This window comes from Stegastes partitus, unplaced genomic scaffold (genome assembly GCF_000690725.1).
Source record: "Stegastes partitus isolate 25-593 unplaced genomic scaffold, Stegastes_partitus-1.0.2 Scaffold377, whole genome shotgun sequence".
NCBI classification, from domain to species: Eukaryota; Metazoa; Chordata; class Actinopteri; family Pomacentridae; genus Stegastes; species Stegastes partitus.
Window position 1 is genome coordinate 335,474 of NW_007578108.1, and position 15,432 is coordinate 350,905.

The following is a 15,432-nucleotide window of genomic DNA, read 5'->3' on the forward strand; positions in this document are numbered from 1 at the left end:
TCAGATTCAGCATGCAGCACTGTGCAATGCAAGGAAGGTAACCGTTTTTCAACACTGCTGTTGAGGCCTTAAACCTGAGAAGTAACTACAGAAGACCTGCAGTTCTCTCTCGACACCTGGGATCCAGGAGACTGCAGCAAGGCTGAGAGCAACTCACAGCTCCTTGGGAGGATTATGCCATTATAGCTGACAACTTGAGCTTCCTCAGCGTACGTCGGCTACAAGGTAAAGTCAGTCCTGCTCCCTGTGCAAGCAGCAGGAACCATGGATGACCCCTACCACAACAATGTGAACCAGCAGATGACAGAAGGAGGAGATTACACCTACACCCAAGATGGAGGAGGTCAAGATGGCTACCCTTACCAGACAGACTACCCTCCACAAGAGGAGGATGCTGCTAGTGACGCCACTGAAGGGGCAGATGACGATGAACAGATGTATGAGGGGGAGTACCAGGGCATTCCCCACCCCGACGAAATCAAGGAGGCACGACGGGCAGCTCGGATGGAGGCTAGGAGGAAAGCCCGTCAGGCTAACCAGCAGGAAGAGGAGGAAGAAAACCTGCCAGAACAGTACGAGTCCATCATGGAGGACTGTGGCCATGGACGCTTCCAATGGATGCTCTTCTTTGTGCTGGGCCTGGCGCTAATGGCTGATGGCGTGGATGGCTTTGTGGTGGGCTTTGTCCTGCCCAGTGCTGAGAAGGATATGTGCATATCCAACGCTGACAAAGGATTGCTTGGTAAGTGACAAGATAGTTGTAGAGGGTGGAAAGATTGAGATCACCAACATTAGAGTTGCTTTGTGCTGAGTGTATGTGGTGAAAACATTCATAGACAAGGCTTTTGGTTTTCATTCCTAAGCAACAGAACCACCTTTAAAGAAAATAAAAAATAAAAGATTTTACAAAATCACCAGAAGAGAACAACATTTAATTTTCATCCAATGTTGTTGTGGGCATTGAATAGTTAGTACAAGTTCAACAAGACTAAATCGGTGTCACATCCTTTAAAGGGCTTTGAGGTCCTTCAAGTGCCTTTGTAGAAGCCATCTGAAAGCCAAACTGAGCATTGTTTAATGAGATGGTCTGGTCTAGAAGGGACTTCCTCTTTGTACCACTAACTGTTCCCGCCCTTATCCTAGTCTCATGAAGCATAATGCCTGTCGCCTGACAAACCTTAACAGTGGCACATTTTTATGGGTCTTTAACATTTATATTGTTACCTACTTGACTGAGCTGAAACCCCGTACTTACATTTGAGAGTGTACTACTTGGCCACTATTTCATACTGGGAAGTCTGCTTGGAAAAAATCCAGGTATCAGTGTACAATGACTCTTGCCATAGTGAAGGGACATCTCTTGTATCCTTTGTAGCTGGAAAAAAGGAAGTTGCAATTCTCAGCTGCACTTAACCTGGAACAGCCTTGTTGGCCTACTGTTATGCAGCTTTCAAAAGTTGTCTACAGCCGTGCTATCATCTCTAGAAGCTGTACTTAATCTAAAAACCTGATGTAAGCGTGCTATCATGCTAATATTTAGCAGGTACAATGTTTATGATTTTCACCATTGTATTTTAGCATGTTGGGATGTTAAATTTCACTAATAAGAAAACAAAGTACATTTGACAGAGATGAGAAGGTTATTTGTTTTGGAGATATGTGGTCATAAACCAAATTTTTGAAACAGTTTAATTTTAACCTGATGATGGCACCTGATAAAAGGCCAGGGAACAACCAGAGTCATCCAAAGAGGAACATGAATGAGTTGTGTACAAAATTACATGGCAATCAACCCAGCTGTTATTGAGACATCTCACTGGAAGGATTTATCCCCTTTGTACCATGAATCCATGTGCAATCCATCCAACAGTTCCTGAAATATTTCCGTCCAACCAGCTGACGGACTGACTTAACATCCCTTGAATCACGCAGTTAGCATGGCTAAAAACTGATTGAGCAAACTAATTTCTCCAAAACAGATATCCAGCCTTTTGGAAACCTACAAGACTAGCTAATTGCAGTCATCTGTTGAAGAGGTCCAATCTTTATCCAGGGAGGAAGAACTCATCAGTGAAATGATCTGCTGTTGTGCTTGGCTGGAACAAAATCCTGCATATGCTTGGCTCTTGATGGCACATGGCTGCAGATCACTGCATCAGACAGAAATATCCCCCAGCCTCTGGGCCAAATTAGGGGAAAGGCTTGGATCTTTCTAGGCAATGTAAAAAATAAAGAACATAATCAACATTGTGTGTCCTAATAGAGTATGGGTCCACTGTGAGCAACCAGATTAGCTTCACTGAGCCTTGGCAGTAGTACTACATGTCTCTGGAAGTTGACTTGAGGGCACCACCACACGTTTTAAATATGCTTCGTAGACACAGGAATATTCTTACACTGTTGAATATATTGTGTATGGAGTTTTGTGTATCTTTTCTTTCAGCTAGCTTCCCAAATATTTACCACAAGGCCTAACCCCTCAAAAATGATTTGTATGCAGCATAGACCCCCTTACTGGGAAATGTACCTTGAAAACGTCTGTTCCTCACTTTCTGTGCAGACAACTAAACTGCAAATTAAAGCCTCTCACCTTATTTCCCAGACCTCGTGTGTAGCCAGGCGATGTGGCAGATTGCTCATCGCTCATTTCATCTTAACAACAGGCTCCTGGGATGAAGCATTGCGAGAGATTGATGAGGAACCCAGTGGTGATTGTATTCAGTGTGTGTTCCCAGGCTAATATGGAGCATGTTGCAGCAGTCAGAGATCCTGGCGGCCTGCAGCGCCTGGTGCAGAGCTGTCAGATACGCTTCAGGCCTCTGACAGGCTGTGGTAGCAGGAGGAAGGCCTGGTGAAAATGAAATCACAGCATCTGTTTGTGCAGAGCGGGAGGAGAGCACTGATCATTGGCTGAGAATATGAAGTAGATCTGCAGAATGATCCTATTTGATTCACGCTCATGCTCTGTTCACCAGACACAAGGGAGCAGAAATGTGTTTAATCTTAACTTTCGTCTCGGATAGCAGAAAGACTCTCAAACCTTTTGTTAAAGAGAGAGAGGATTGGTGGACTTCCCTTTAATGCTATTGATTAATCTACAGAGTAAAGATATAAGAGGTTCGTAGAGGTAGACACAATGCTGGAGAAAAGAATACCGCGCTTGATGTGACGGGGAGATTTAACTCCCAACTATCTAAGGGAAAATCAAAGTGCTAAACTTGCACTGCAGCTAATGGATTTCTTGAATAAAAGCAGAATTACAATTAAAAAGGTCATGCATAAATTATGAGATAGCTCTATAATGCCTTTGTCCTGTTATGAAAATGTTATTGCAGAATTTCTTTGGTGCTTTGCATTCATTGCTGCAGTGCTTTTGCTCTATAACTCTCAGAAATCATGTCAGTGTAAAATAACTACTCAGTGTTTTGTGTTTAAAGTTTCTTCTGACTTCTTTGCAACTATTGGCTAGTTTGTCTAAACCAGGTTTTACTATTGCAAGTCTTAGTTTGGAAATATGTCAATTTGGACATAACAAGTGCTATGAAACATTAAACTTACCTATCAATAATTTGTGAATCTAGGTCTCTTTTACAAATGCATACACTGAGAATTATGTGTTTTACAGATGGCACAGTATTCATCCAGTTTTGAGGGAAATACTTGGCTTTGACAATATAACTAACATCATCTGATCATTTTGTCAGTACATGATGGTGGTCAACTGAGATATATTGGGCTTTTTTTTTAATGTTACTGAAAAAAATTACATCATTGTTCAAGAGGGTTTTAATGAAATGTTGCTCTAGGAGTGACACTAAAGGCTTTATAGACTTGTTACTATTTTAAAGGTAGTAGCAACTGTATATGATTTTGTGGTGAAACAGTTTTTTTTAGGTTGTTTGCTTTGTTGCTAAGCTAAGCTTGAATTTAGGAAGTGTTGTTGCAACTGACTCTGAACTAGAATCTGGAACAGCTTTCAGTGACAAAGTTAGTTTGTTCTGTTTGAACCGCTCTGAGAGAGAGAATACCAAAGCTGATGTACGGCGGCTTTCCATTGCAGGAACTCAGGACAAGTTTAAAGTGGTGCTAACATTTATAGGAACGGTCCTGTTATCTGCCCTTTCAGCCTTTCTGTTTCCATTGCGATCAAGGACCTGATCGTTTTAAATGCATCATTAACTCTGAGTGCACAAAACAGAATGACAAATAGTAGTTTCTGGGTGTAATTCCACCTCTATCAGCACTTAGGAAATAATACAGTGTAGGTTTGCTAAATTGGCATATATGATGATGTTTATGTTGTCAAGAACAAAGTCTCTGAGAAGACTGCTTCTTGATGAGAATATTTAGAGGGCAGACAAAACGGTGCTTGTTGTCCTCCCTGAATTTAACCAAACAGCATGGAGCTTCCCCAGTAGTTAATTCAGGGTCGCTCAGAGGTGCCTACTCTGGAGTTGGTGCAGTTTTCTGTTCTGGAAACAGCCCTGAAAGTGGTTCTAAGGGCTGGTTCTTGGGGTTGGAACACGCTCAAGGCCTTCAGGTTCCTGCAGTGTAAAATGGCTTATTGTAGGCAAATATGGTAAATCATTACATTAAGGTTTTTCACTGCTATCAGGGCATTTTGAAAAAATAATATCCGGCGTCAATTGTAAAGTATTTCTAAGAGTCATGTTAGACTCTCTAAAACATGACCTGCTGTTTAAGTAAGGAAGTGTAGCTGATGCTAGAACATCAGTAGTCAGCTCAGTTTCTACTGTTTGGATGTAAACTGAATGAAGCGTCATCTATTCAAACTGAACAGCCTGAGATCTGTTTTACATTTGTCAGAGGTCGAGCATTTCTTCAGTCAGTATACTGTACATTGTGTATTTGGTGTGCTTTCAAGTTGAATTTTTTTTTTTATTACATTCATTCCACTCGTCTTCTTGATGTGATGAATACACTTTTAGTGCTTTCACTTTTAATACTGCAAAGAAAAGATCAATTCTCCGTTCCTCTCCAGGGAGTCAGTGTCTTCACTGTGCTCAAGGACACTTTGCAGGCTTGTTGCTGCTGGGACGAATCCAAGGCCTCCAAGTGAAGGACAGGCTTTCTTATCACAAGGCCATCCTGTCAACCTGTCCATGCACATATCCAAGGCATACACATTGCCTTAAGCAACAACCTGACCGAGATATTAGGTGACATGATAGCTTTGACTCTTTGTTTCCCTGCACCCCGAGCAGCCTCTTTATTGAATGGGATGTGCAACTTGGCGTGTGGAGCGTCAGAGCATTTGGATAGTCTAGTAATCCACGGGGAAGGTGCACACTATGGCTCCACGTGCCGTTAAGCTGCTTAGTTCCTCTGTAATTAGGGCTGTGTAGTAAAAACACAGAGCAGGCAGGAAGTCGAAAAGTTTAAACAACACAGTGAAGAGGATGACTGAGGTTGTAGGTTTAAGTCCTGCGACAGACAGAATGTGTTCCTCTCCCTTAGAAGAAGAAATGGCAGAAGAGACCACCTGCCTGCTGAGTGCTGCTGCAGACTCCCAGACCCCTGTGAGTCAGAGTGGGAATCTGCAGTGATAAAGCAAAGTCATAATAAAATATCATAGAAAACCCAGATAACAGCAACTGGAGCAACACTTGTGAACAAAGCTGAAAGCAGGTTTTAAAATATACAAGGTGAGCGTGGTGGAAGTGAAGCACTCTTACTGTAGATGCCTCCAAATTATTGTGACCTTTATTTTTCTGTCATCTTCCACAGAATGTTGTTATCAGTCTGGGTGTATTTTCTTGGTATGTCACTGTGAAATGCTGAATTGTTGATCAGAGCTCAGATGTAAGGATGCGTCATACTGAAATACAGCAGGAGCGATGATGATTTGTGTCCATGCACAGGTAAAGGGAGCCCCCTTGTGGAGACAATGAATGCTGGCCTTGAAGTGTTGCATGTGTCTGTAAAGGCTACATTCCAAGTGCACATCAGCAAGTGAGTGACTGTATGCGTGCATTTGCAGGTCTGCTGGTGTATGTGGCCATGATGGTGGGCGCGCTGGTGTGGGGCGGCCTGTGTGATAAAATGGGGAGGAGGAAGTGTCTGATCTACGTCCTGGCCATCGACCTGATCTTCTCCTTCCTGTCCTGCTTCGCTCAGGGCTACGGCTTCTTCCTCTTCTTCAGGTTCTGCTCCGGATTTGGGTGAGATGCACATTTATTCACATCTGAATAATCTGATTGGTGGACGCTCTTCTATTGAAACAAACTTGAAACTTTTGGACACAGTGTGGAGGATGGAAACACTGGGCTCCCTTGGTTTATGTCTACTAGTTATCAGTATAACACATTCTTAAGGCTGACCTTTACAGTATTTCCAGGCCTCTTAAAATAATTCAGCCTATCAACAGTGGAGGATAAATGTTTTTTTGTTTGTTTGTTTTGTCTTTTAATTAAGACATGTAAGACATAAATAAAAGAATTTCAGCCAAATTTTGCGTTACAGTTTGTGTAATTCTAAATCATTACACAAAGATTTTTAAGATTTTTACTACCAACGTAAATTATTTGGTCTCCTTAATCTCTAATAATAAGTAACCTGAAAAAAACCCATATCAGGCAACCCCTAACACATGTGGCCTGAAAGGTTACATTCTGCCATATAGCTACTCTTAACTTTACATATTGTGTTGTTTAGTGCTTCATTATATCTTCATTATATCCCCTATTTTAGTGGGCTATTTTAGATTTTAGGCCATCAGTTCAATGCAATTGTCATTCTTTCGGTGTCTCATTGACCTTTACAGTGATGAGGTTTGACAGCACTTTTCCCTGCTATTATACAGTCAAACTAATGCTGCTCCATGGGCTCCAGCTACAGGAGAGAATAAAACAAAGAAATGTTTTGTTCGTGCCTTTGAACCACTGTCGACAGGAGAGATGCAGGAATATTACATACAGTAAATGAGGGGTCTTACAGCGCCATCTACTCCACGTGATGCAAGTGCAGCATGCTGGTGCACACAACAGCCCCACACTGTTAACACCACCTCAAAGACACTCTACATGCACGCTCCACACAAGGAGCTTTCTGTTTATTTACTTCGAAAGAGCGTTTCTTTATCACACTAATTAAAACAAGTGAACAATGCTCTTTGCTTGTTTTTCATTTCAGCTTTATTGCTCAGTTCCTGCTGTCGCCAGCACCTTACAGTGAAGCTATTGCTGTGCACTGATTGATTTTGCAACTTTCAAAGACAAATTTCTTTTGATAATGGTTGCAGCCTGAATGTAGCTAGACTTGCAATACTGAGATTTGAGCTTTTTGTTAAGACGAGAAATACAAGGTCACTGAAATGAAGCACTCAGCTGTTGCTAATTCAAGCTGATAATGAGCCCCGTGTTCGTCATTAACACTCACATCTGCAGAGGAACTGTACACATTTCACAGAATGCAGAGAGCAGACAGACTGAACCCCACCACACAAAAAGAGAGACAAATCTTCATCGATGTCGAACACGCTGATGTGATATTTTGTCAGGTGCATGTGCGGCGCATGGTTGTTTTTCCACAGTTTATGCCAGGTTTAAAGCGGAAAATGTCACAGAAAATGAAACAGCATCAACATAGCGGGTGATACTGCCTTAAAATAAAACACTGATGCTGTTTTTAAGCTCTAACCCATGACTGTCACCAGCGCTGAAACTTTCCTACCCCGAGGCTCCAGCCATAAATCAATCACTGTCGTGATATGAATAATTTCTAAGTCATTTTCCTCCTAACAAATCCTCAACTTAACTCCCTGGTCTGGTCAGTCTTGGCATCATGCTTAATGCCACCAGCCAGCTGAACAAATTGATCCCTCAAAAACAATCCATGAAATATTCAGATATACCAGTATTTCTTCAACCATTATGCAAACAAACAAAAAAAGAAGAAGAAGAAAAAATATTTAAAATTGATGCCACTACATTTAGATTTTCTTGCTCTGAAGTAAATTTGTATATTGGATCTCAACATTTGTTTTTCCAGAAGCTGCTCCAGAGGTAGATGAAGTCATTAATACATTTCAAAAGTAAAGTTCTGGTAACATGACAATAAAGGTACTTTTTGTTCATTCTGCTGTTTTGATAACAGCAAACTCAAGTCCATGCACTCCCAGAGTAATGGGCCAGAGACAGTTAGATGCCTCAGAACTATCTGCATAGTTAGATACCGGCATTAACTGCAAACAGACAGGACGATAACAGAAGAGTTTGGTGAGGAAAAAACAAACATGTGTTGCGATTCCTTCTCCAGAATTGGCGGCTCCATCCCGATCGTGTACACCTACTTCACCGAGTTCCTGCAGATGGACAAACGTGGAGAACATCTGAGCTGGCTCTGCATGTTCTGGATGCTGGGAGGCCTGTATGCCTCCTTCACTGCCTGGGGAATCATTCCTCACTATGGTAACACAAAGACAAACGCGTGTACAGTTTGTATGACACATGCACGCACAGTGAAATGTACTGTACAACTGCCAACTCAGAATTCAGAGTTGTTAGCTGTTTGTTTCACTTTAATTGAAATTCAATTCACTGCAGGAACATTTTGGACTTTTCTTCTCTCAGTCAGCACGATTCGGCTCAATTAGTTTAATAGCTCCTCTTGGTACTTGCTAAAGTTATCACAGCAATTATGTTCTCTACAAATTAATTATTCACATTAAAACAACTAAAAATCTAGCCATCATCAGGTTTACAAAAAGAGTTCAAAGCGCAGTCACAGCTGTCTGCATGTTGTTGACTCTCAATGATTCAAATGTAAATGATGCAAAAAGAAAAATGCATCTTTTGTATAAGGATGGATTTTGTTGCGCTACAGTAATTCTGTAATTTGGTTGTTAAAATATACTGCAGACACTGAAATATTAACATATTCTTTCCAGGCTGGGGCTTCGCCATTGGTTCAGAGTTCCAAATGCACAGTTGGAGGCTGTTTATTCTGGTGTGTCTCTTCCCTGCCCTGGCTGCACTCGTCGGAGTTGTCTTCATGCCGGAGAGCCCTCGTTTTCTGCTGGAGGTCAGAAACAATGAAGCCAGTTCGAAACCCCCTTAGTTTGAAACCTACCTGTGACGTCCTATTCAATGACAGTGTACAGTATTAAACACGAAGCTGTGATTGGCTAAAACCGTTGAGTCATCAGCCACCACAGCAACATCCCACTGCAGTGCAAAGGTAGCGAAGAGCTGCTAAGGCATCACCAGAACAACACCCACCCCTGTTTCTCATCCAGGACATTGTCAAACCTTTAACCACATGTGGTATTGTGTTTGTGTGTTACTGCTGCAACACTCCCCAAACCTACCCCACTTCTGCCCCTCTGATAAGAGGCAGAGCTAATGGGAACATTGTTACACGGCTGTGTGTCTGACTGCAGTGTATGTGGGAAAGTTTCAGTGGTCAAACCGAGACCCATGATTAAAAGAGTCGTTCTTATATATAGAATCCTATACTGTATAATTTCTGCAACACATACCAAAAGCCCTGAGAGGTTTCACAGAGCGCTCTTAAACGTGGTTACATAGACATTCACAGATTTGTGTGTGGTTTTTCAGAATGCACGACACGATGAGGCCTGGATGATCCTGCGACAAGTTCATGACACCAACTGGAAAGCCAAGGGGGAGCCAGAGAGAGTCTTCACTGTAAGTCTCCATTCACAAAACAACGTTGCTAATTTATCCGAATAGGTACATGTAGCTAAAGGCTGTTAAGACTGATAGTCAGCTTTATACAGGAGAGGCATAGGGTGATGTTTTATGGTATATATATATATTTTTAGACTACCAAAATCCTCACAATTATATCAGTTAGGGGATATATCTGAAATGAGCCAAGGCTTATGAACACAGAGTTTGGGCAGGCTGTGACAGGTTGTATTGTCTTTGGCAGGTCTTTTCTACATAACTGCAAGAGCACACTTAGACCAAAGACTGGCTAAAATCATGACAGAGTCTTCTGCTTTTGAAAACATGCCAGGGTAAATAACTTCCACTTAGGGTTGCTTCAAGAGGGCACAAGGTGCTAACTAACAGGATATGAAGGATTAATAGGATGCACGGATGTTTTTTTTTAACTGCCTTTTTTGTTTTTTCTTTGTGAAACTCTTTATGTCTCATATCTATCATGTGTACTTTTCTAGAAAGTTAATACAAAGGTGATGGCTATGTCCTCTTTCTGTGTAGGTGACCAACATTAAAACGCCACAAACTCAGGAAGATGAGTTCATAGAGATCCAGAGCGACACTGGAACTGCCTTCCAACGCTGGACTGTCCGACACATGACCATGCTGCAGCAGGTCTGCAAAGCCATCTTGCACTAGAATAAAGTAGAGTTGAATGGGTGGAGTAAAAGAAGTTACTTTGCATGTGTTTCTTCTTCCTGCAGACCTTAGATGTCATCTGGATTGTCTGTCTGTCCCTTCTTTCTGCAGGTGATGGCCAACGTGATGTCATTATCAGCTCCAGAGCTCAGGCTACAGGGCCTCTTCCTGGTTATCATCTGGTTCTGCATGGCCTTCAGGTAGCGTCATGCCATTTAGCTTCTCAAGCCACATTGAGATTTGGAGCTAAACCATACTAGGAGAGTGCACTTATTCCCCAATCTCCATATTTTCTTTATTATGCAGCTCATTTTGGCTTTATGTGCTCAGGTTTTGTATGTTTCTGTGTGTGTGTCAGCTACCATGGGTTGGGAGTGTGGTTCCCTGATATGATCAAGTACATGCAGTACGAAGAGTACGAGTCCAAAGTCCGAGTGTTCCACCGAGAACGTGTTGAACGCTTCCACTTTAACTTCTCTCTGGTCAACCAGATCCACCGCGAGGGAGAGTACGTCCATGACAAGTACGTTTCCTGAACTCCACGACTCTGTCACCGTGTTCATACCATATGAGGCTACTGCACACAGTGTCACTGCTTAATGTGCTTTCTTTCCTTCCATTTAGATTTGCAAACATCGAAATTAAGTCTGTCAAGTTTGAGGATTCTCTGTTCGAGAACTGCTACTTTGAGGACGTCAAATCAACCAACACCTTCTTTGAGAACTGTACCATTAAAAACACTGTCTTCTATAACACAGGTACCATACCAAGCTGCTGTGAAACTGTTATTTTTAGCCAAAGCAATGTGTTTCGCCTCCAGCACTTAGAGGAAAAACTTTGTACAGACCAAAATAACTGTTAGTATTGACTCCTTTTAATACCCTCTGCCCTCTCTCCAGACCTCTGGCAGGAAAAGTTTAAAAACTGTCGAATGGAGAACTCGACCTTCCTTCACCCAAAGAAAGGATGTCATCTGAACTTCCAGGAGGAGAATGACATCGTCATCTACATGGTCAGCTTCCTGGGCAGTCTGGCTGTGTTGCCAGGCAACATCATCTCAGCCTTGTTCATGGACAAGATAGGAAGAATCCGAATTATAGGTGAGATCAGCAGAAAATGTCTATACAGGACAGAAACTAGATTAGTTTCAGTGCGTCATCATGTATTTGTGTATCTTTCCAGGTGGTTCTATGTTGGCGTCATCGGCCTGTACTTTCCTGCTGCTGTTGAGTTTCAGTCAAGGAGCTGTAATATGCTGGCAGTGTCTCTTCTATGCCGTCAGTGTTGCAGCCTGGAATGGACTAGAAGTCATATCTGTGGAACTCTATCCTTCCTCTAAAAGGTACAAGCCAACTCTATGCCATCAATGAAAGCTCTACCTTTCTACAGTTCAGTTATAACCTCTCCCTTGAAAGGCTTGGTTCAACATACCACCTCAGTCAAACAGCAAATGTCCAATCACAGCTTAACAAGTGTAACTGGGCACAGCAGGCCTGTCAGGCTTTAAAGTTCTCCACATGTTGAGTGCTGTGTAAGGTAGTCAGAGAGATATTTGGTATCAAAAGCATTTGGCAGGTGGTTTCTTTTTTTACCTTTTCAAACAGAAAACAATTCAACGGTGTGTTTATCTGTTCTAAAGTCAGCTGCCAGCATTGGCATCCACAGCCAAGCACAATTTCTTCAGCCAATTATTGTGTCTGGTACCAAGTTACAAAAAGCAACCCTCAGGGTAGAAGCATCCCTGGTGTTGGAGCCAACATTACCATCGGCAGCTTTCCACACAGGGCAGACTAAGTTGGTGTGAATGCTTGCAGGAATAACCCCTTAATGACCCCTTACGTGCTTTCGGTTCTTATTATGATGTAAGGTCCAACAGTTTCAACTGTGTAATTGACACTTAGTGCACAAAAAAAACGACAAATACTAGGCGCTGGACGTAACTCCAGTTACATGAGCTCGAGAACAATAGAACAATGAAGGGTTAGTTATGTTGAAGATGGCGACATGTGAGAGAGGAGAGGACTGCTACTCAACAAGGACATCAAGAGGGCAGAAAAAAAATATTGTTCTCTCAGAGTTTAACCAATCAGTATTTGTTTTCTGAGAGTTTACCCAAGCAGCATTGAGCATTCTACAGGGGTTCTTGTACTTGGAGCATACACAAAGATACCGGCAGCCTCACAATGGCAGCACTTTATGCAATGAAAAATCACATCAGAATTAAGACTAGTGTAAGTTTACCATCCAGTAACTCCAGTCAAACTTAGCACCCAAGATGGAGCGTCATGTGTTAGCTAGTCTTCATCCTCAAAACGTTTTCCTTGTGTGAAAGGGAAGCACATTGTTGCTATGATATGAATGCTAATACATCTAACCAGTGCTTTCATATTGTGTAGAGAGGTAGGTCATTACAGTTTCCCAGCAGAACGTTGTATTATGCTAAGATGATCGATGTGATTCACTTCGCCTGTATAATTAATTCATCCGTTAAGTTAAGCCAAGTAACACGTCTACTCCCTCCCTGTCTTTTTACCTTGCAGAGGGACAGCGTTTGGTATCCTGAATGGGATCTGCAAGTTCGCAGCCATTGTTGCCAGCTTCATCTTTGCCGCTTTCATCGGCATCACTAAGATCATCCCCATCTTCCTGGCCTTCGCCGCTCTCGTCTGTGGAGGTCTGGTGGCCCTCAAGCTGCCTGAAACCCGGGAGAAAATCCTGTCTTGAAAAGCCAAACTCCTGCAGCCTCCGGGCCCGAGACACAGTGTAGTATGTTTTGGGGAAAGTGTCAGCTGGAACTGAAATAGAAAAACAAGCGAAGAAAGGCCACACTGTGGTAACTGTGTTTATGAGTCTGTCACGGTGATGATTAACAATGTTGAAAACCTGTCTGGTTGCCTACATGAACCTGTGGTTGCTTTCTGTTCCTTTTGTAAGCTCCTCAGGCTGCCCAGCATCTCTGTCACATCGTATGAAGCTAGTGTTTGTCGTCCTCTGTCACCCCGTCCTGTTCACACACAGCGTAGCAACATTTGTTTTGTTTGAGGTTTGTGTAAAAGATTACTATGAGATGAAAATGTGTCTGTACTTGAAAGGTGATGTAGTTTATGTTACCATGTTGTGCTTTGATTTCATTCCCTCTTGGAGAAGGAGAGAGAACTTATAGTGATAACTTGAATTGGGTTAGAATCCTGCTGTATTCACTGCTGAGGTTCAGCAGCGATATTACTGCTGGTGTTGTCATTCGGAGAAAACACCTCTTTCATTCACCCAGTCTTTATTTATTCTGCGCTGTCCTGTGGTGTCTGTAGTCCTCTGTAGTTGTTGATCAGTTTGTTCTCTCTAGACATAAACCTGGACAGACCATTTTATTAAATGTAGGAGATATTTTTTTATTAAATCCACTCCTGTTTATTTCTCCCCGCTGATCCAAATCCAACCCAAACAACCTGACTGGCTTCTCCTCCCTGTTTGTCGTCTTGTCCTCGACTCTGAGACGTCGTGTCTGTCCTCAACTGTAGAGCTGTGTTACGTAGGTGGTGATAATGTAGAATCAGAGTCTTATCTGTCACATCTTGCCATGACAAAATGTAAGGAACTGTTTAATTTGTTTTTTCGTCTTTTTCTAAAAAAAAAAAGAGAATGATACAAAACTGTGAGATTAGATGTTTTGATATGATGCTCTCATTTTACCGTTCTGATGAAGAACTGAATTGCAGAACTTGCTGCATTTCTGACAACATGTGTCAAGATTTCTAAGGAGCACGTTACTTTTTTGGCATGACTGAGCAGTGTGCATGTGTGTGGTTGTTATCCACGCGTCTGTGAATTTACTGACAACACAACAGTCTGACTACCAACACTGTATTTGTTGTTGTACATATAGACCTGTGTATATTAGTTGTAACATATTAGCTGCATCATGACTTGAATAAAGCTGAGGGCTCATGATCCAGTTTCCTGATTAATAACAGATGCAACATGCGCAATGAATATAATTGACAAGTTTGAATGTTATATCAGATTCCACTTACAGAAATACTTCGATAATCTGGGTAATGAATGCTTCTCTTACTGTCTAAATATCTGAAACATCGAAGTATCTAGAACTAGCATCCCAAGATTACATACAGAGTCAACAAAATCGTGAGAGAGAGAGGGGGATCATTTTTCCTGCAGGGATTTTCTAGTTTGAAATCTCACAAAAGCATTTAAAATAGAAAACACAAATTAACTTTATTTCCATTTACTGCTTTGGGATGAGTAAGCCATAGACATAGACATGTATAAACCTGAAAAGAACCCTTGGTGACGTCACTCATTGGTTTTTTGAACAGCGGCTCAGTGTTGTGGGTCCAACCTTTGCCATCTCTGCAGTACCAGTGTCCTCTTATCTCCAGTTAAAGCAAAAATGAGCAGAGATGTGAAGAAAAAGAAGCTGGAAACATAACCAGTTATTAAACAAACTCTAAAAAACTAAAGAAAGAAACAAACTTTTTTCATCTGAGAAAAATGGAGAAAGTCTTCAGAAATTCTTTTCAGTTGGGGAAGTTTTCATTATTCTTTCATGTCAGCAATACTGAGTTTATTTCATGCTGTCCGGAGGCAAAGGGAATGAAAGAAGCAGAAACAGTTGATCAGTTATGTGAGTTGAATGTAGACTACATCAGAACTTGTTCAACAAAGGGGTTTCCATCTCACATGACGCACATTACCTCTTTTTTGGAAAAAGTCAAAACCCACCTCAAGCAAGTGTAAAAACTTTTTTTTGATTCCATTAACTTTTTTTCTGGTGCAGAGCCTCAAAATGTCCATCCATCCATTATCTACCACTGCTTAATCCTCACTAGGGTCGCAGGGGGGCTGGAGCCTGTCACGTTGAAGGCAGGGGGCACCCTGGACAGGTCACCAGTGTATCGCAGGGCTACACAAAAGGACAGACAACCAAGCACACTCACATTCACAGACAAGTTAGAATCACCAATCAACCTCAGCATGTCCTTGCCGGGACACGAACCAGGGACAAGGCAATGGTGCTAACCACCCAGCCCATATTATGTATTACAACATAATGTAATGACCCTATAGG

At 42.0% G+C, this 15,432-nt stretch overlaps 1 protein-coding gene across 1 annotated transcript; it reads left to right on the forward strand.

Moving 5' to 3' along the window:
- The first annotated feature begins 264 nt into the window (after positions 1–264).
- sv2ba (synaptic vesicle glycoprotein 2Ba) lies at positions 265–13,070 on the forward strand. Its single transcript, XM_008284870.1, has 12 exons — positions 265–742; positions 6,002–6,182; positions 8,278–8,429; positions 8,909–9,042; positions 9,579–9,668; positions 10,209–10,322; positions 10,458–10,546; positions 10,705–10,869; positions 10,971–11,104; positions 11,246–11,446; positions 11,529–11,688; positions 12,887–13,070. Exons 1-12 carry the CDS (start codon positions 265–267, stop codon positions 13,068–13,070), a joined length of 2,082 nt encoding a protein of 693 aa, XP_008283092.1.
- Positions 13,071–15,432: the final 2,362 nt, after the last annotated feature.

What these genes read in the sequence shown, in the direction of transcription:
- sv2ba (XM_008284870.1), top strand. Translation starts at nt 265, where the DNA reads ATGGATGACCCCTACCACAACAATGTGAACCAGCAGATGACAGAAGGA. An exon ending in AGCCAGAGAGAGTCTTCACT is followed by an intron (nt 9,669 to 10,208) that starts GTAAGTCTCCAT and finishes CTTTCTGTGTAG; the next exon opens with GTGACCAACATTAAAACGCC. An exon ending in CTCTATCCTTCCTCTAAAAG is followed by an intron (nt 11,689 to 12,886) that starts GTACAAGCCAAC and finishes TTTACCTTGCAG; the next exon opens with AGGGACAGCGTTTGGTATCC.